Here is a 15,908-nt window from a genome sequence, read left to right on the forward strand (position 1 = left end):
TTTGAGATCTATTAGCATACCATGAAAGCAGTGCATGCCATAAGATCTCATGCATATTCATTGGGGAAATCCTGAAAACCCGACTGGATTGTGGCCCTCGAGGAGGGACTTTGACACCCCTGATCTAGTGCAACTCCCTCTCCCCTCCAACCAGGGGTCTCAAAGTCCCTCCTTGAGAGCTGTAATCCAGTCGGGATTTCCCCAATGAATATGCATGAGATCTATGTGCATGCACTGCTTTCAATGCATATTGAAGAAGGGACTTTGAGACCCCTGCCCCCAGCCAACTACAACTTTACTAGAGTAAATATGAAGCAGACTCCGCCCCCACTACTCTCCACGTTCTGAAACTATCTTTAGCACGCTTGCTCCGCCTCCCCATCAATCGCCTTAAGCACGTCCACTCTTCCCCGCCCCTTTAGTTTACGTACATTACGCTTCAGCCCTTACGTCCTCCATCTCCTTTGGCTGCCTTAAGCACGTCCACTCTTCCCCGCCCCTTTAGTTTATGTACATTACGCTTCAGCCCTTACGCCGTCCTGCTTCTTTGGCTGCCTTAAGCACGCCTGTTCCGCCCCGCCCCTTTTTCACGTCCGCAGACGCGTCATCCCTTCCGCCTCTTTGAACTGCCCCTATTTTAGTGGCGGGTGGACAGGAGGCGTTAGACCCTCAGTTCGGAAGGTTTCTGTTTTATTTACTGGAAACAAAGGCTACAAAAATATTAAGAGCAATAAAGTAGCGCTTTCCCTCGGAAATCCCTGGTATGTGGTAGTTGCGGGTGAGCGGGGAGCGGTTGGAAGGCGCTCGCGCCGCAGGCCATGAGTTCGGAGCAGGAGGACCTGCGCGCGGGCAAGAAGCGGAAGAAGGCGCATTACGGAGGCTTCTCCAAACGGCAGAAGGACTTCAAGCAGCTGGAGGTGGGCATGCAGGGCATTCTCATCACCTGCAACATGAAGGAGCGCAAGTGTGTGGGCGAGGCGTACAGCCTACTGAATGAGTACGCCGACCAGCTGTACGGGCCGGAGAAGGTGGGTTGCCGGAGCGTGAAGCATCCCAGCGGTACCAGGGACCCGAGCAAGAATGGATGGGCCATCACATGGAGAGGGGGGAGCAGAGCAGAAGTCTTGAATTTTTGTTTAAAAAATTGCGAGGGGTGACTGAGGCTCGTTTTCTATACTTGTGACAACGTTTCTCACTTGTGTATTTTTTAAAAAATTGTTCTTTGATCTGTGGTCTCTCTCCTATTTTTACTACCTGCCTGATAAGTTTCTGTATTTACAATATTAGCTATAGTTTCTAATGACATGTAAAGTACGGGTAGTAACCATATTAATATGTATAATAACATACAGTATAACCCAGGATAATAAGCATTGTTACCGAATGGTTCTATAAAATTAATGCGTTACAGTATTTCCTACAATGACCACTGTGGAAACAGGATACTGGGCTAGATGGACCATTGGTCTGATCCAGTATAGCTGTTCATACATATGCGAGGGACAAAAGCAAGCAAAGAATATAACAAAACTGCAACGGGTAAAGACCAAATAGCCCATCCAGTTTGCCCATCCACAGCATTCTCTAGTGATCTCCCTAAGAGATCCCTCATGCCTGTTCAATGCTTTCTTGAATTCAGGCAACCTTTGTCTCCACCACCTCTACCAGGAAACTGTTCAATGCATCTATCACCCTTTCTGTAAAAAAGGTATTTCTTAGATTACTCCTGAGTCCATCACCCATGAAGACGGGCTACTAGGCTAGATAGACCATCGATATGATCCAGTAAGGCTGCTATTATGTTCTAACTTCATCCTATTCCCTCTCATTCTGGCGCTTCCTTTCATATGAAAGAGACACGTATTTAAATGTCTCAAGTAACAAAAGAATGATAACAATAAATACTCAAAATAATTAACTGAGTTGTTATCAGCCAGCAGTGGAGGCCCCTGTCAGAACCACACTTAATTCAAAAAGGTGGAGAAAAATCCTCAAGATATACAATTCCCATGCTATAATTATGTCTTGAGGCTTTTTGAATTAAATGTGTGGTACTGACAGGGGTCTCCACCACCACCAGTAAATTATTTTGAGACTTAGATGTCTGTCTCCGCTCCTTCATTTCCTTCAAAGTATATGTATTGAGATCTTTAAGTCAGTCCCTGTATGCCTTATGATGAAGACCATTGACCATTTTATTAGCCTTCCTCTGAACCGACTCCATCCTTTTAATTCTCCAGAATTGTACATAATATTCTAAATGAGGTCTCGCCAGAATCTTATACAGGGACATCAATATCTCCTTTTTCCTACTGTCCATACCTCTCCCTATGCATCCTAGTATCCTAGCTGTCACCTTTTCAATGTGTTTGGCCATTTTAAGATCATCACATACTATTGCGCCCAAGTCCCGCTCCTATTCTTCACCTCTTAAATTGTACTGTTCCCTCGGGTTTTGCAGCCCAAATGAATGAACATAGAAACATGATGGCAGATAAAGGCCAAATGGCCCATCTAGTCTGCCCATTCGCAGCTACCAAATTTCAGGCAATTCTTCAAGCTTTGCTAGGTCTTTCCTCATATTATTCACGCTATCAGAGGTGGTGACACCTGTTGCTGGTGACTTGCCTCCTGAGCAAGATGCATAATAACTACATTCTGTTTCATTTTTGCCAAATTGAAAATGAATGCCACATGAAAAAAAAAAAAAGCAGCGTTGAAAACAGGGCTGTAGAGTCGGTGGATAAATCCTTTGACTCCGACTCCTCAGTTTCTGGTACCTACAACTCCAGGTACCCAAAATTGTCTCTGACTCCATAACTCTGACTCCACAGTCCTAGTTGTAACACTTCTACCAAAAAGTGGAAAAAATACCATATATACTCTAATATAAGATGAGATTTTGGGGCCAAAAATGGCCCCAAAATGAGGGTCTTCCTCCCCCCCCCCCGGACTTGTTACAGGCTTCTGCCAGGCCTGCCATTTGACATGGTGAGCTGGGACAAGAGAGGTCCAGCCGATTCTGGCAATTTTTTTGCCTCTCTCCACGTACCTTTTTGACTCCCTGGTGGTCCAGCGGTGTACTAGGCAGGAACAAACTTTCCATGTTCCTGCCCCACGTGGAGCCCCCTTTAAATGGCTGCTGTGAGGTTTTGCGGTGTATCGGACAGGAGTGAGCTTTTTGCACTCCTGCCTGGCATTGAACTGCTTTTTGAATGGCTGCTACCAGTTCTCGCGGGATTTATGAGAACTGACGGAAGCCATTCAGGGAGCGGCTCAGGGCCAGGCAAGAGCACAGAAAGCTCACTCATGCCTGGTACACCACTGGGCTGCGAGAACCCGAGGTAGCCATTCAGGGAGGGGCTCAGCACTGGACAGGAGTGCAGAAAGCTTGCTCCTGCCTGGTACACCAGTGATTTAAAAAGGTGATTCAAAAAGGTAGGAAGTTAAAAAAAAATTCAGTGTCAGCCAGGACAAGAGACGGGCGGGGTCCCTCCTTTCCTGGTCTACTACTGGACCTCCAGGTTATATGGCAAGCTCAGTGGAGGCCTGCAGGACAGAGGAAGAGAAGGTAGACAGGGTGCAGAGTCTGGCAGGAAGGGGGACAGTGCAGATCCTGGCAGGGCACATGAATATTAACACCCTTCCCCTGGCTTATATTTGAGTCATCCTTTTTGAGGGGGAAAGGGTACCTCGACTTATATCCAGATCATCTTATATTTAAGTATATACGGTATGCAGGCTGGGTGATATGATCTTCACAGATAAAAGAATATGATGTTTGATGCCAAGAATTAGAAGCAAAAGTTTTTAGAGGTTTGTGATGTGTTCCTTTTTATTTTTGTTCAATAGTTTACAGAAGACCACTCATCAGAAAGTGATGAAGATGATGTTGAAGCTGCCTTGAAGAAAGAAGTTGATGAAATTTGTACAGCAACAAAGAAGAATCTGAGAAGATTTCAGTCGGTGGAAAGTGGTGCTAATAATGTGGTCTTTATTAGGACGCTCAGTGTGGGTGAGAATATAATTGTACTACAAAAAAAGTGTGTGGAGAGTCATTAGGTTCTCTGCTATTTATTATCATTGCCAAGGCATATTCCAAAATCAGTATGGTGTGGGTGGGGCGGTCAAATACAGTTATCCTGTTGCATTTCTTGATTTTAATACCCAGCTTCCCTGGCTTTCTGTGGCTTTTCTGTAGCTTTCTGTGAGGTGATTGTTGGTTTTGGTATGTTAATAGACTGATGTGTTGGAATTGGAATCAGACTGTAGTATTAACTCTTGTAGAGCAGGGCTTCCCAAATATGTGATGGGGGACCTCACAACTGGTCTGATTTTCAGGATATCCACAATAACTGTGCATGAGGAAATTGGCAAATGCTGGGTCAGTTTCCCTCCAGGCATTTACTCATCTAGAGGACAAGATATAGGAGCTAGAAGGACTTTACACCACGGAGGACCCAATCAGGACAGCTGAAGACTTCATGAGTGAGAGACACATTGAGGAGGAAGTCAGGGAACTTGAGAAATTCATTGAAGATGCATACAGGAGGAGGGTGGAAGAGAACGAACTTCAGATGAAAGAAGAAGTTACACCATCACCAACATGGAAGGGAGAACAAGAAGCAGATGACCTCAAAGAAGACACCCACAGAGGAATACCGCACGAGGGGAAGAAATTGGCTAGTCGATGCCCAGAAGAAGAAAGAGCGAAGCACACCGAGGACATTGACCTGAGACCGAAGCGAAAATTGAAGAAGGGAAAGTCAGCGATCCTAGTGGGAGATTCGATCCTGAGGCACGTGGACAGCCACATAGCAGGAGGGAGAGAGGATCGTCTGGTGACCTGCCTCCCAGGAGCAAGAACCAAGGACATCGTGGATAGATCCTGGAAGGGGCGGAGACGGAAGAGACCACAGTAATGATCCACATCGGGACGAATGATGTCAGCAGGAGAGACTACAGAAGAAGCACGCTGATAGAACAGTTCAAGATTCTGGGAAGGAAGCTAAAGATGAGGACCCAGAAAATAGCGTTCTCAGTGATCCTACCGGTACCGAGGGCAGATGTGAAAAGGCAAGAGGAACTACAATCAATAAATGCGTGGATGAGGAAATGGTGTGAGGAAGAAGGATTCCACTTCGTGAGGAACTGGACAATGTTCTGGAGCAAGAGCAAGCTCTACAGGAGAGATGGACTGCACCTGAGCACGGCGGGAACTAGACTTCTAGCAAACGACGCCAAAAGAGGAATAGAACAGGCTTTAAACTAAGAAGAAGGGGAAAGCCGACAGTCGACCAAGCGTCGAAGATTCGGAAGAAGGTATCTGAAGATACTGAGGGGAAAAAGGACTGGAAAGAAACAAGGGACAAATTGCAGGAGTCGACTAACCCAGAAAAGGAGCTTAGAATGATTGTAGCAAAAGAGAAGAAACTAAAGACCGAAGCACAGGGAAAGGAAGACAACAAAATACCAGGATCTAAATTGCATATATACTAATGCAAGGAGCCTAAGAAACAAAATGGGTGAACTAGAAGCCATGGCCAATGCAGAAGACATAGACATTATTGGAATTTCTGAAACATGGTGGAATGAGGAAAACAAATGGGATACAGCACTGCTGGGGTACAAGCTCTACCACCAGGACAGGTCAGGACAAAAAGGAGGTGGAGTAGCCCTATACATAAAAGAAAGCATACAATCGACAAGAATGGACACAGCAGAGATGACCAACAAGCTGGAATCTCTATGAGTTAAAATACCAGTAAGGAAAGGGCCTGAAATAAAGATGGGCCTATACTATCGTCCACATTGGCAAACCGGAGATATCGAGGAAGAAATGGAAGCCGAGATGAAACGAGAATGCAAAAGCGGCAACATGGTTATTATGGGAGACTTCAACTACCCCGGGATAGACTGGAGTCTTGGAAGCTCAAAATGCGCTAGGGAGACAGAATTCCTGGAGGCTACAAAAGATTGCTTCATGGAGCAGCTTGTTAGTCTGGCATCCATCTTCTTCCCTTCCCTCCTCCAATGGTCTGGCATTTCTCTCCTCTTCCACACCCCCATGGTCTGGCATTTCACTCTCTCCTCTCCCTTCCCCCCCAATTCCATCCAGTATCCTTCCCCCTTATTTCTCTCTCTCATTTCCCTGCACACCAATTCCATCAGCATCTGCCCTCTTTTTCTCCCTCTACCACCCTTCTATGCTCCTCTCTCCCTCCAAACCAGCAAGGTCCCATGACTGCTTTTGTTGCCTCTGCCTCTGAAAGATGTAAGTGACATTGGAGGAGGTGGGCCGGCAGACGCAGGGAGTTGCGGCAAGGTTCTGCAATGACTGCAGCTGCCGGTCCACCCCTTCCAACGTCGCGTCTTCTGGAGGCAGAGGCGGCAAATGCAGTCATCGCGGGACCTTCCTGCACTTCAGTGCAGCTGCCGACTCTGCTTTGGAATAAGAACGGCAGCCGCGCTGAGGTGCAGATGCCATTTAGAGCAGCTCAGAAGGTTCTGGATCCATCTGGCTGTGTACCCCCCCTAGGGCTGGCACCCGGGGCGATCTGCCACTGTATGAGGGGACAAAAAATAATAAAAAGAATGGATAACTTGACCGATTTAGACATGTCATACAATTATAACCACAAAAATATATCATAAAATGTAGTTCTAAACTCAAGACTCCAGACGAAAAGCAGACTACAGAAAGGAAACCAGAAAAGACCAAACCCATAGTACTAAGATTTAAATGCTAAAATCGGACATGTCCATTATGAAGAGATGTGTAGATCACTGCTAATTATAATGAGTGAGTCTTTAAAATATGAGACGGTAATGGACGGAAGTGATAAATACTGGAGCCAAAACCAGAGCACCGTGATGAAACTTGAATGGAAATATGGATACCTATTTATACTTTTGAGTAAAATTGCGATGCGAACATGTCATAGAAAAGAATAAATAATGTGTAAACTAAAAACCAAGAACAACATATTGTAACACCGAACTCAGAATTAATGAAATAACATGCTAAAAGAACTTAACCTCCCCCCCCCAAAATAGGGCATATACATACTTAAAATGACAGCTGGTTACAAACAGTATGCCTAGACTATATAGACCTAAACAGGTGAAAAGTAAACATATGAACAGCTGATAATAGAGTGTATCTTGAGAACATAAGATAGTAGCTCAAAGACAAGCCGACCGGGTAGATGAAAAGTGAAACCTGGAAAAGATCTAAATTACTGTTCAAATGAGCTTCTATTAAAACCAAAGAATAAAAACCGTAGCACTTGGGAAAGTAAAAAAGGGAGAGTAAAATGGACTTACAGAAAAGGTCTCTGCACTGATGAGAAACTCATAAGCAGAATAAATGTGAACACGCGACAGTGGGGCTATGATATGTGATCCATTGAAAGAGGCGTCAAAAAAGTGTCGGCAGTGGATTAGATGCACACTGATAGGGGGAGGGGCTTCGGGCTGTCAAAAAAGGCTGCTTTAATAAAATGAAAATACTGGTGAAAAAACCCCAAACCATGATAAAATGCCGAACATGACTGCAAGTGGTAGTGAAAGTAGCATAAGGCACCCGTAGTACTGTTAGTGCCAGAACTGCTTAGAATAAAGAACCGTGCTATACATGAGGAGAAAAAAAGAAAGAATGAGGTGATAAGATGTAAAGTGCTGGCCCCTCACTGCACCACTTGATAAAACTAAGGAGCAATGTTCTATGCTGCCGGGTCCTACCTTCGCAGAAACAGAAAGTAGGCAGAACCCAGTAGCCAGAACAGCAAACTGTAAGCTTCACTGACCTGTCTCTCGCCTTAGCCCGTAGCGAACGCATGCTCCGGGGCTCTAATGTGTGCGTGCCGGCTTCCCTTCTCTTCCCCACCCCCACCCCCGGACATAACTTCCGGTTTCGGAGGGAAGAGAAGGGAAGCCGTCATGCACACATTAGAGCCCCGGAGCATAAGTTCGCTACAGGCTAAGGCTGAAATCTCCAAGCTGTTTTTTTTTTAATGTTGAGCAGTGGTGGCAGCAGCAGAATTCACGATCGGATGACAGCCGGGCGGTCATCTAATTTAGCCAGGTGGAGCGCCTGGCTAAAAGGTCCTAAGGAGAACACTGGGTATAGAAATTTTTAAAATAAATAAATGAAGTAATTGTTCTATGTTCAGTATAGCATGGAGAGTAGTAAACCTCCTTTAAAGGAGTTAAATTCTGTTGGCTGAAATTTATGGTGGTTGCCAATAGAAAAATTATGCAAAGGAATTTCACATGAATTTTTAGTAATTTAGAAATCTTTTTTAAGATCATTGAAAACTGAGGATTGGTTGTAAGATTGTTGAATAACTTGCATTTATGAAACACATTGAACTTTCTGTTTTGCAGAACCTGAGAAGTTGGTGCATCATATTTTAAAAGACATGTATACTACTAAGAAGAAGAAGGCAAAAGTTATTTTTCGAATGCTTCCATTCTCTGGCACATGCAAAGCTTTCTTGGAGGATATGAAGCAATATGCTGAGACCTTCTTTGTGCCTTGGTTTAAAACACCTAACAAGGGAACCTTCCAGATTGTGTACAAGGCTCGTAACAACAGCCACATGAATAGGGAAGAAGTCATTAAAGAATTGGCAGGTACAGAATATCTGTTTATATAAATATTTCATCCCCTGGCAGTGGAGTGTTTCAATAACATTTTTTGATTTGCAGAGGATGGGAAACATGCAAACTGTAGGGATAGCACCATTGGCTTGTGCAGGTCAGGTGAAGGACACAGTGGTATTGATGAGATGGGTCATTCAGGATAGTAGTAATATCCAAAACTTAAAAAGGAATTTGCAAAGTTACAGAAAGTCAGCGCTCCTCTTTAAGGAGTGGAATAACCCATAATGATCTTCAGAGCACTATTTTTCATTCTCTGTAGATGCCTAAGTCTGATTTGGAGCCTTGAGACAAGGCATTGAAATAGTCTGATCAATTAAGCAATAAATCGTGCATTAGCAAAGCTAATTTGACACTTGTGCAGTACTCCCAGCTCTAAACTTGTTCCACTTGACAACTATTTAAATGAAGTATGAGGGTCACATCAAGTGTCTTTGATTTCCTTAAATATGTAAGTTGAGGTAAAGGCAGAACCACTGTAAACAGTTAACACATACGTTTTGTCACCTGTTAGAAATATCAATATTAAAAAAAATGGTATCTTAGTTTTGATGTTCCCTTCTGTAACTTATTCAGTGTATTTGAATTTCAAAATGACAAGAGATTGCTTCTCAACCCTCTCATCTAAATGAAAACTTAAAAAAAATTCCCATTTTAATCTTGTTTGTCTTCTGCAGGTGTTGTGGGAAACTTAAATCCTGAAAATAAAGTGGATCTTAATAATCCAGAGTATACCATAGTGGTGGAAATTATAAAAACTGTGTGCTGCTTGAGCGTAGTGAAAGATTATGTATTGTTAAAAAAATATAACCTGCAAGAAGTGGTTAAATGCAACAAGGAGGAGCTGCAGGAGAAATTGGCCATTTCAACCAAAGAAGAAATAAGCGAAATAAAGCCAAAAGAGGAAACTAAAGCTGAACAAGACCATAATTTGAGTGCTGATGATTGAGAGAAATAATATTGTATGGAAGACTCTAACTCAAGCAACCTGGCAAGCTGTCATGAAACTGTGATTTATTCAACTGTATTTCGAGAGGTTTTGTTTTATTTTTTGCTTGTTTCATATTTTTTTTTTAATATGTGTAACTTTTAAGCTTTTCATTTTTGAACTTTACTAGAACGTTGTTTACATTGTTTTTTGTAGTGTCTCTAATTTGCTTTCCAAAAGTGCTACAGATGAGAAGGGTACAGCACTGTTGTAGACAAATATAGGAATATCAGTTAATTGTTTATAGAGCAGGAAGAGATTACTTCTATTATTTTTCCTAAAACAATATAAAATATGCATCTTAGAAGGTAACTAATGTCCAAACTTTTGACTTAGCTTGTAATTCTCAGTGCTGTTTTCTTATGAGTGGTTGCTGCTTATATGTTTGGTATAAGACATGCAAATGAATGGTTTGATAGCAAATTCTGCAAACAATGCTACTTTTATGTAATAGAAATAGCCAGCAGCAAATATCGACCAAATCTGTAGATGCTTTAGACTAGTGTTCAGTTAACACTAATGTCATACCTATGAGATGGCCTGTAGTGGAATGGTTTGGTTGGCCTAACACGCAGATGTTTGCACTGCATGGGACTGTCAGATGGTGTATCAATCTAATGCTCTCCTAGTTTGTGTTTTTTATTTGTTTTTATGATAGCATACATATTCTGAGTATCTCACCTTAGGATTTTGAGGATGATCCAGTCGTCTCTCTTTTTTTGTTTTTCATCCATTACTTTTTGCTGCTCCTTTGGGCTTTATTGCTGTATTGTAAAGTGTGAGTTTATGGAGAGGGTTATATTTACTCTAATCTCCTTAATACTACCAGTAAATGCAACACATCTTTCATTTACTTTATAAGGTACAAAAATTTCAGACTAAAAATTTGAGCTCCAGATACTTTAAAAATTGACACGTGATTATTTGATTATACTTTTTGACATCATGGCTGTTCACCATGCAGTTCTTAAAGTAATAGCATTTTAATTGTTTGGTTAATGATTTGGTTAATGGGGCAATGAATATATTCTGACCATATATCAGAATCTGTATGCAGAATTCATGCTTCTGGGTTTGGAATGTGTCGATACAGTACATATAATAAATCCAAACTCCAATGAAAAATAATCCTATTTGTATTCCAGCTGTATTGATTGCAGCTGGAATACAAATAGGATTATTTTTCACTGGAGTTTGGATTTATTTGTACTTTGATACTTCATTCCCTCTACTATAATAGGGTTTTTGTTGACACAGTGCATTACATTGTAAAATCTACATTATTCTTAGTAAATGTAATTTGTAGATTCAAGTCTGCCAGTTTCTTCCTTTTTAAATTTTTTATTTAGTTACAATGTGGTCCTGATTCTATAAATGGCATCTAAAACATAGGCGCAGAGGAACACAGCGCATAGTCCCTGTCCATCTTCAGTTAGTTGCCAGTAAGCATCAAAATCTTAGGTAGCCTCTTTATGCCAAGGTTTTCTTGACCTAAATACCGTGTTTCCCCAAAAATAAGACCTACCCCGAAAATAAGCCCTAGCATGATTTTCGGGGTAGGTCTTAATATAAGCCCTACCCCAAAAATAAGCCTTAGTCCCTGGATTCGCCAGAAGCAGCGCTTCCCCCTGCCCCCGCCGCACAGCTGAACCTGCGATGACCCTCCCATCCCATCTCTCTCCCTCCTGTCTGAACCCCGCCAACCGTGAGCCCTCCAGAGCAGCATTGACAGCACTCCCACCAGAGACTTGGGGAAGGGGATATGGTGACAGGAGTGGAGCTGATGGGGCCTTCTTTGTGCCGCATTGCTGATGACATCAGTGATGCAGCAGAGGGAATGCCCTGGCGGGAGAAGGCCGCAAACAGCCTGTTTAGAGTGCTGCCTTGGATTGGAGGTATGTAGGACTCGCAGTTGGCGGGTTTCAGATGGGAGGGAGAAATGGAAGAATGGGAGGGTCAGCGGGGGTTTGGCGGCGGGCTGGGGCTGCTTAAGGGTTCTGCTGCACAAGGGATGGGAGGGAGGAAGGGAAGGCTAGAAGCTGGGCAAAACAAAGGTTCTGCTGCATGAGGGGTGGAGGAAAGGATAGAAAGATGCTGCAGAGGGAAGGCACAAGGGTATGGGTGAGAGGGGAGGAAAGATGCTGTACATGTGGGGGAGAGAAAGGAAAAAGGAAGAATTGGGGTGAAGGAGAGGAAGGGAGAGATGATCATGTACATGAAAAAAATAAGACTTACCCTGAAAATAAGACCTAGTGCATTTTTTGGGCCCAAAATTAATGACACTGTCTTATTTTTGGGAAAATACAGTACTATCGCCTAAGTCTTATTTAGGTGCCTAGGTGCAAAACACACCAACATTCCACCTCTAATCATGCCCATTTTCTGGTAGGCATCTTGGACTAGTCACCTGCCTGAAAGTTGTTGGCGTCTACCACACAATTTTCATTTCGGTCAATTATGAGATGATATTGCTCATCGGCCCTGATTAAACTTTTAAAATAAGTCGGGCACCTAGATCAGTTAGGCATGCTGATCTAGGCACCTAATTTTGGGTGTCTTTTATAGAATCTGGGCCTTCTGAGTCCTTTAGCTATTGGGTAACGGACCCATATTGCATATAAGTACATGTAAAAAAGATGTTTTAAAGTTTTTGCAACTTTAATCCCTCAGTGGTGAATTTTTCATGACTTTCTAGCAGTCTGTATGATTATAATACTAAGACACCTACACTATGAAACCTTTTATATGTGTCTTTTTATGCGGTTTTTATGTTGTAACTACATATGAGTTTAAAGCAATTGTATTATAAAGATGGTGATTGTTTTCTAATTTACTTGGCTTGGCTTATTGATTTTTAAAAACAAAGTCTGGGTTTTGTCTAAACTATTCAAGGTTATTCACTTCTTAATGAGCCATTCTACTTCTGGTATGTGTTTAGGACCATTCTTCTGCTCAAAGATAAATATCTTCCCTGCCCTTCCTTCTTAGGCATTTGGTAGATTAGAATGTGTTTTCCTCTAGGATCTGCAGGAACCAGAGTGGAATTGTCCAGATAGGAATGATGTGCAACAAAATTGTCCTCCAATCCGTCTGGTAATATGATGATCTTTATTGTTCAAACATCAAAACGATACATTCACCAACTCAATGACTCGACATGTACATGTTTCGGCCATCAGGCCTGCCTCAGGAGTCTTAAAAATCGCGAATGATAACATGCAAATTATGCAGATTTGACCAAGAACCAATCAAAATGGAGTATCATACCGCATATGATACGAGCGCTGTGAACTGATCCCGTGCATCTAATTATAAAAAAAACTTGAAGCGATCCAATTTGAAGCTACCTAAAACGTTTTAGGTAGCTTCAAATTGGATCGCTTCAAGTTTTTTTTATAATTAGATGCACGGGATCAGTTCACAGCGCTCGTATCATATGCGGTATGATACTCCATTTTGATTGGTTCTTGGTCAAATCTGCATAATTTGCATGTTATCATTCGCGATTTTTAAGACTCCTGAGGCAGGCCTGATGGCCGAAACATGTACATGTCGAGTCATTGAGTTGGTGGTGAATGTATCGTTTTGATGTTTGAACAATAAAGATCGTCATATTACCTGACAGATTGGAGGACACTTTTGTTGCACATCATTCCTATCTGGACAATTCCACTCTGGTTCCTGCATATTTGTATTTGTGGTATTGTTTTCCCCTGTTTTTTCGTCGTTCCTCTAGGATCTGCCTGTATTTATCACTTGATCTTCATAATCATCCACATCCCTGTTACTGTAAAGCATCATGACAACCCAAAGGTGCCATCATCACACTACTGTAGGAATGAAGTAAGGTTAGAAACATAGAAAATGATGGCAGAAAAGGGCTATAGCCCACCAAGTCTGCCTATTCCAAATACACCCCCCCCCCCGAATTCACTCCCTTAGGGATCCTACGTGAGTATTCCATTTTCTCTTAAAATCTGACACGCTGCTGGCCTCAATTACCTGCAGTGGGAGTTTGTTCCAATGATCCACCACTCTTTCGGTGAAGAAGTACTTTCTGGGGTCGGTATGAAACTTCCCTCCCCTGATTTTCAGCGGATGCCCTCTGGTGGTCGAGGGTCCCATGAGACAGAAGATATCATCTTCCGACTCGATACGTCCCGTGATGTACTTAAACGTTTCAATCATGTCTCCTCTCTCTCTTCGTTCCTCAAGTGAGTACAGCCGCAGTTTATTTAGTCTTTCTTCATACGTGAGATCCTTGAGCCCCAAGACCATCCTGGTGGCCATTCGCTGGACTGACTCGATTCTCAGCACATCCTTCCAGAAATGTGGTCTCCTGAATTGAACACAATACTCCAAGTGAGGTCTCACCATGGATCTGTATAACGGCATCATGACTTCAGGTCTTCTGCTGACGAAACCCCTACGGATACGACCCATCATTTGTCTTGCCCTGGAGGAAGCCTTCTCCACTTGATTGGCAGCCTTCATGTCATCACTAATGATCACCCCTAGATCACGTTCCGCAGTGGTCCTGACCAAGGTCTCACCATTTAGTACATAAGTTCTGTGTGGGTTTTTCTTACCCAGGTGCATTACCTTACATTTTTTAGCATTGAAGCCCAGCTGCCAAGTTGCTCACCATCGTTGGTCTGTGTGTTAAGCCACACATTGCCTGGTATTGAGACTAAACATTTTCATTTTGGTGTCCCCCCCAAATGCTTCTTTCTTGTACAGTCCCACTTTATTCTGGGACCGTTGGGTTATTTTCCTATACCTGCCAGAACTTGTAGGAAGCCTCAAATTTCAGAGACTTAAGCTCCACCCCTCTTACCTCAGCACGGTTCCCTCAGGAACCAGTTTCTTTCCTTCAAGCCAGACTAGGAGCTTTGTCTTTTTTGCTCGTGTTTTTCTCTAAATTCAGTGTGTTTGTTTGTTCTGCAGAGGTTCCCCATGGAGACAGCTCTGACTGCAAGAGATTGCAGACCTTTGGAAAAAGTCTGCTTCTAGGGATTTGGCTGCTTCTCAGTGCATCCTCTGGACAGCCTTCATTTTGGGTAAGAGCTCCGAGCATTTTTCCCTTTTGAGAGCTGGCTCACCCCATGTTCGTCCACTAGTGGGTCGAGCACAGGCTGTGTGGCTCCATGGAGTTGTTCTCAGGATTGGAGCCAGACTGCGTTCCTCTGCCAGGTGTCCTCATGGCGTGTCTGAGGGTGGCAGAGGCACCCGGCTGTGGAAGTCTGGCTGGTGGGGCAGTCTGAAGTTTTGAAGTCCAGCTCGCCTGCTTCCTAAGGCAGGGGATCTCCCTGTAAGCTGTTTCATCTCTTTCAGCAGTGTTTCCCAGTAAGCACATATCACAGTTAGTACAGGCTAACAGTCTGAATCAGTGATTTGATGGGCGGGTTTCTGTAAAAGGGAGTTTGGGGTGGTTTCCCTGCATGCCTTCCCTGCCCCCCACTTAAAAGCACCATTTTTGAGGGCTTGGGTTTTTACCAGCTCTTTTCTAGGAATATTGGCCATTATCCATCTTGGATTTTCCCGATTTAGAATAAGTTATTTTTAGCACTTAAAGCTTGGAGATGTTATCAGATGTGATATGGCCAGAGACTGGTGAATCTGTATTCCATTGGTTCCTCATATTCTGGAGCTCCTATAAGACGGCCTGAAGAAAGGCCTAGCAGTGGCTTTCCTCCGAGTCCAGATTGCCAGTCTTGTATGGGCTTTTCTCCTCTGAGGGGCTCCTTGGCAGAGCTTACAGGAATGGGACAGAGACAGACAAAGAAATTGAGTTTCTGCGGGTATGGGGAAAAATTTGTCCCTATGTCATTCTCTAGTTCATAAGTCCTTGACCAGGCCTCCAGGGCACCCTGTTGTTTTGGGAGGGGGCTCGTAATTGGAGCCCCTATCCCAGGACATGGATTTCTATTTAAAACCATGTGTTAGTTTGAAGTGATATGTTAGAGATTCATCTCATTTTTTACAATCTGGAAGATGTCCTCATGGTGACGATGGATGTTGTATCTTTATACACTAATGTACCTCAACAGGGCACCCTAGATGTTGTAACTTATTACTTGGTTGGCCAAATGGATCTGTCCACTGAAAAACAATCAGAAGAAGATCATTAGCTAAAAAGGTTATTTCCAACAATTATTTTGTGTTTGAGGAAGATATTTATCTCCAAATCAAGGGAGTAGCTATGGGAGCCACAGTGGCTCCAGCCATTGCCTGCTTCTACATGACTAGCATGTAA

At 43.2% G+C, this 15,908-nt stretch overlaps 2 protein-coding genes across 5 annotated transcripts in view; one reads left to right on the forward strand and one right to left on the reverse strand.

Moving 5' to 3' along the window:
• LOC117369244 (acyl-coenzyme A synthetase ACSM3, mitochondrial-like) overlaps positions 1–15,908 on the reverse strand; it is a 168,868-nt gene that overhangs the window by 39,209 nt on the left and 113,751 nt on the right. The gene's annotated exons all lie outside the window — the stretch shown is intronic.
• Positions 563–10,959, forward strand: THUMPD1 (THUMP domain containing 1). 2 transcript variants are annotated; one of them, XM_033963514.1, is made up of 4 exons: positions 563–917; positions 3,853–4,015; positions 8,389–8,637; positions 9,342–10,959. In XM_033963514.1, exons 1-4 carry the CDS (start codon positions 819–821, stop codon positions 9,611–9,613), a joined length of 783 nt encoding a protein of 260 aa, XP_033819405.1. In that variant the 5' UTR covers positions 563–818; the 3' UTR covers positions 9,614–10,959. The 2 variants fall into 2 exon arrangements, with proteins under 2 accessions (XP_033819405.1, XP_033819404.1); XM_033963513.1 differs by having other exon boundaries at positions 567–1,028.

Source organism: Geotrypetes seraphini, chromosome 11 (assembly GCF_902459505.1).
Source record: "Geotrypetes seraphini chromosome 11, aGeoSer1.1, whole genome shotgun sequence".
NCBI lineage: Eukaryota > Metazoa > Chordata > Amphibia > Gymnophiona > Dermophiidae > Geotrypetes > Geotrypetes seraphini.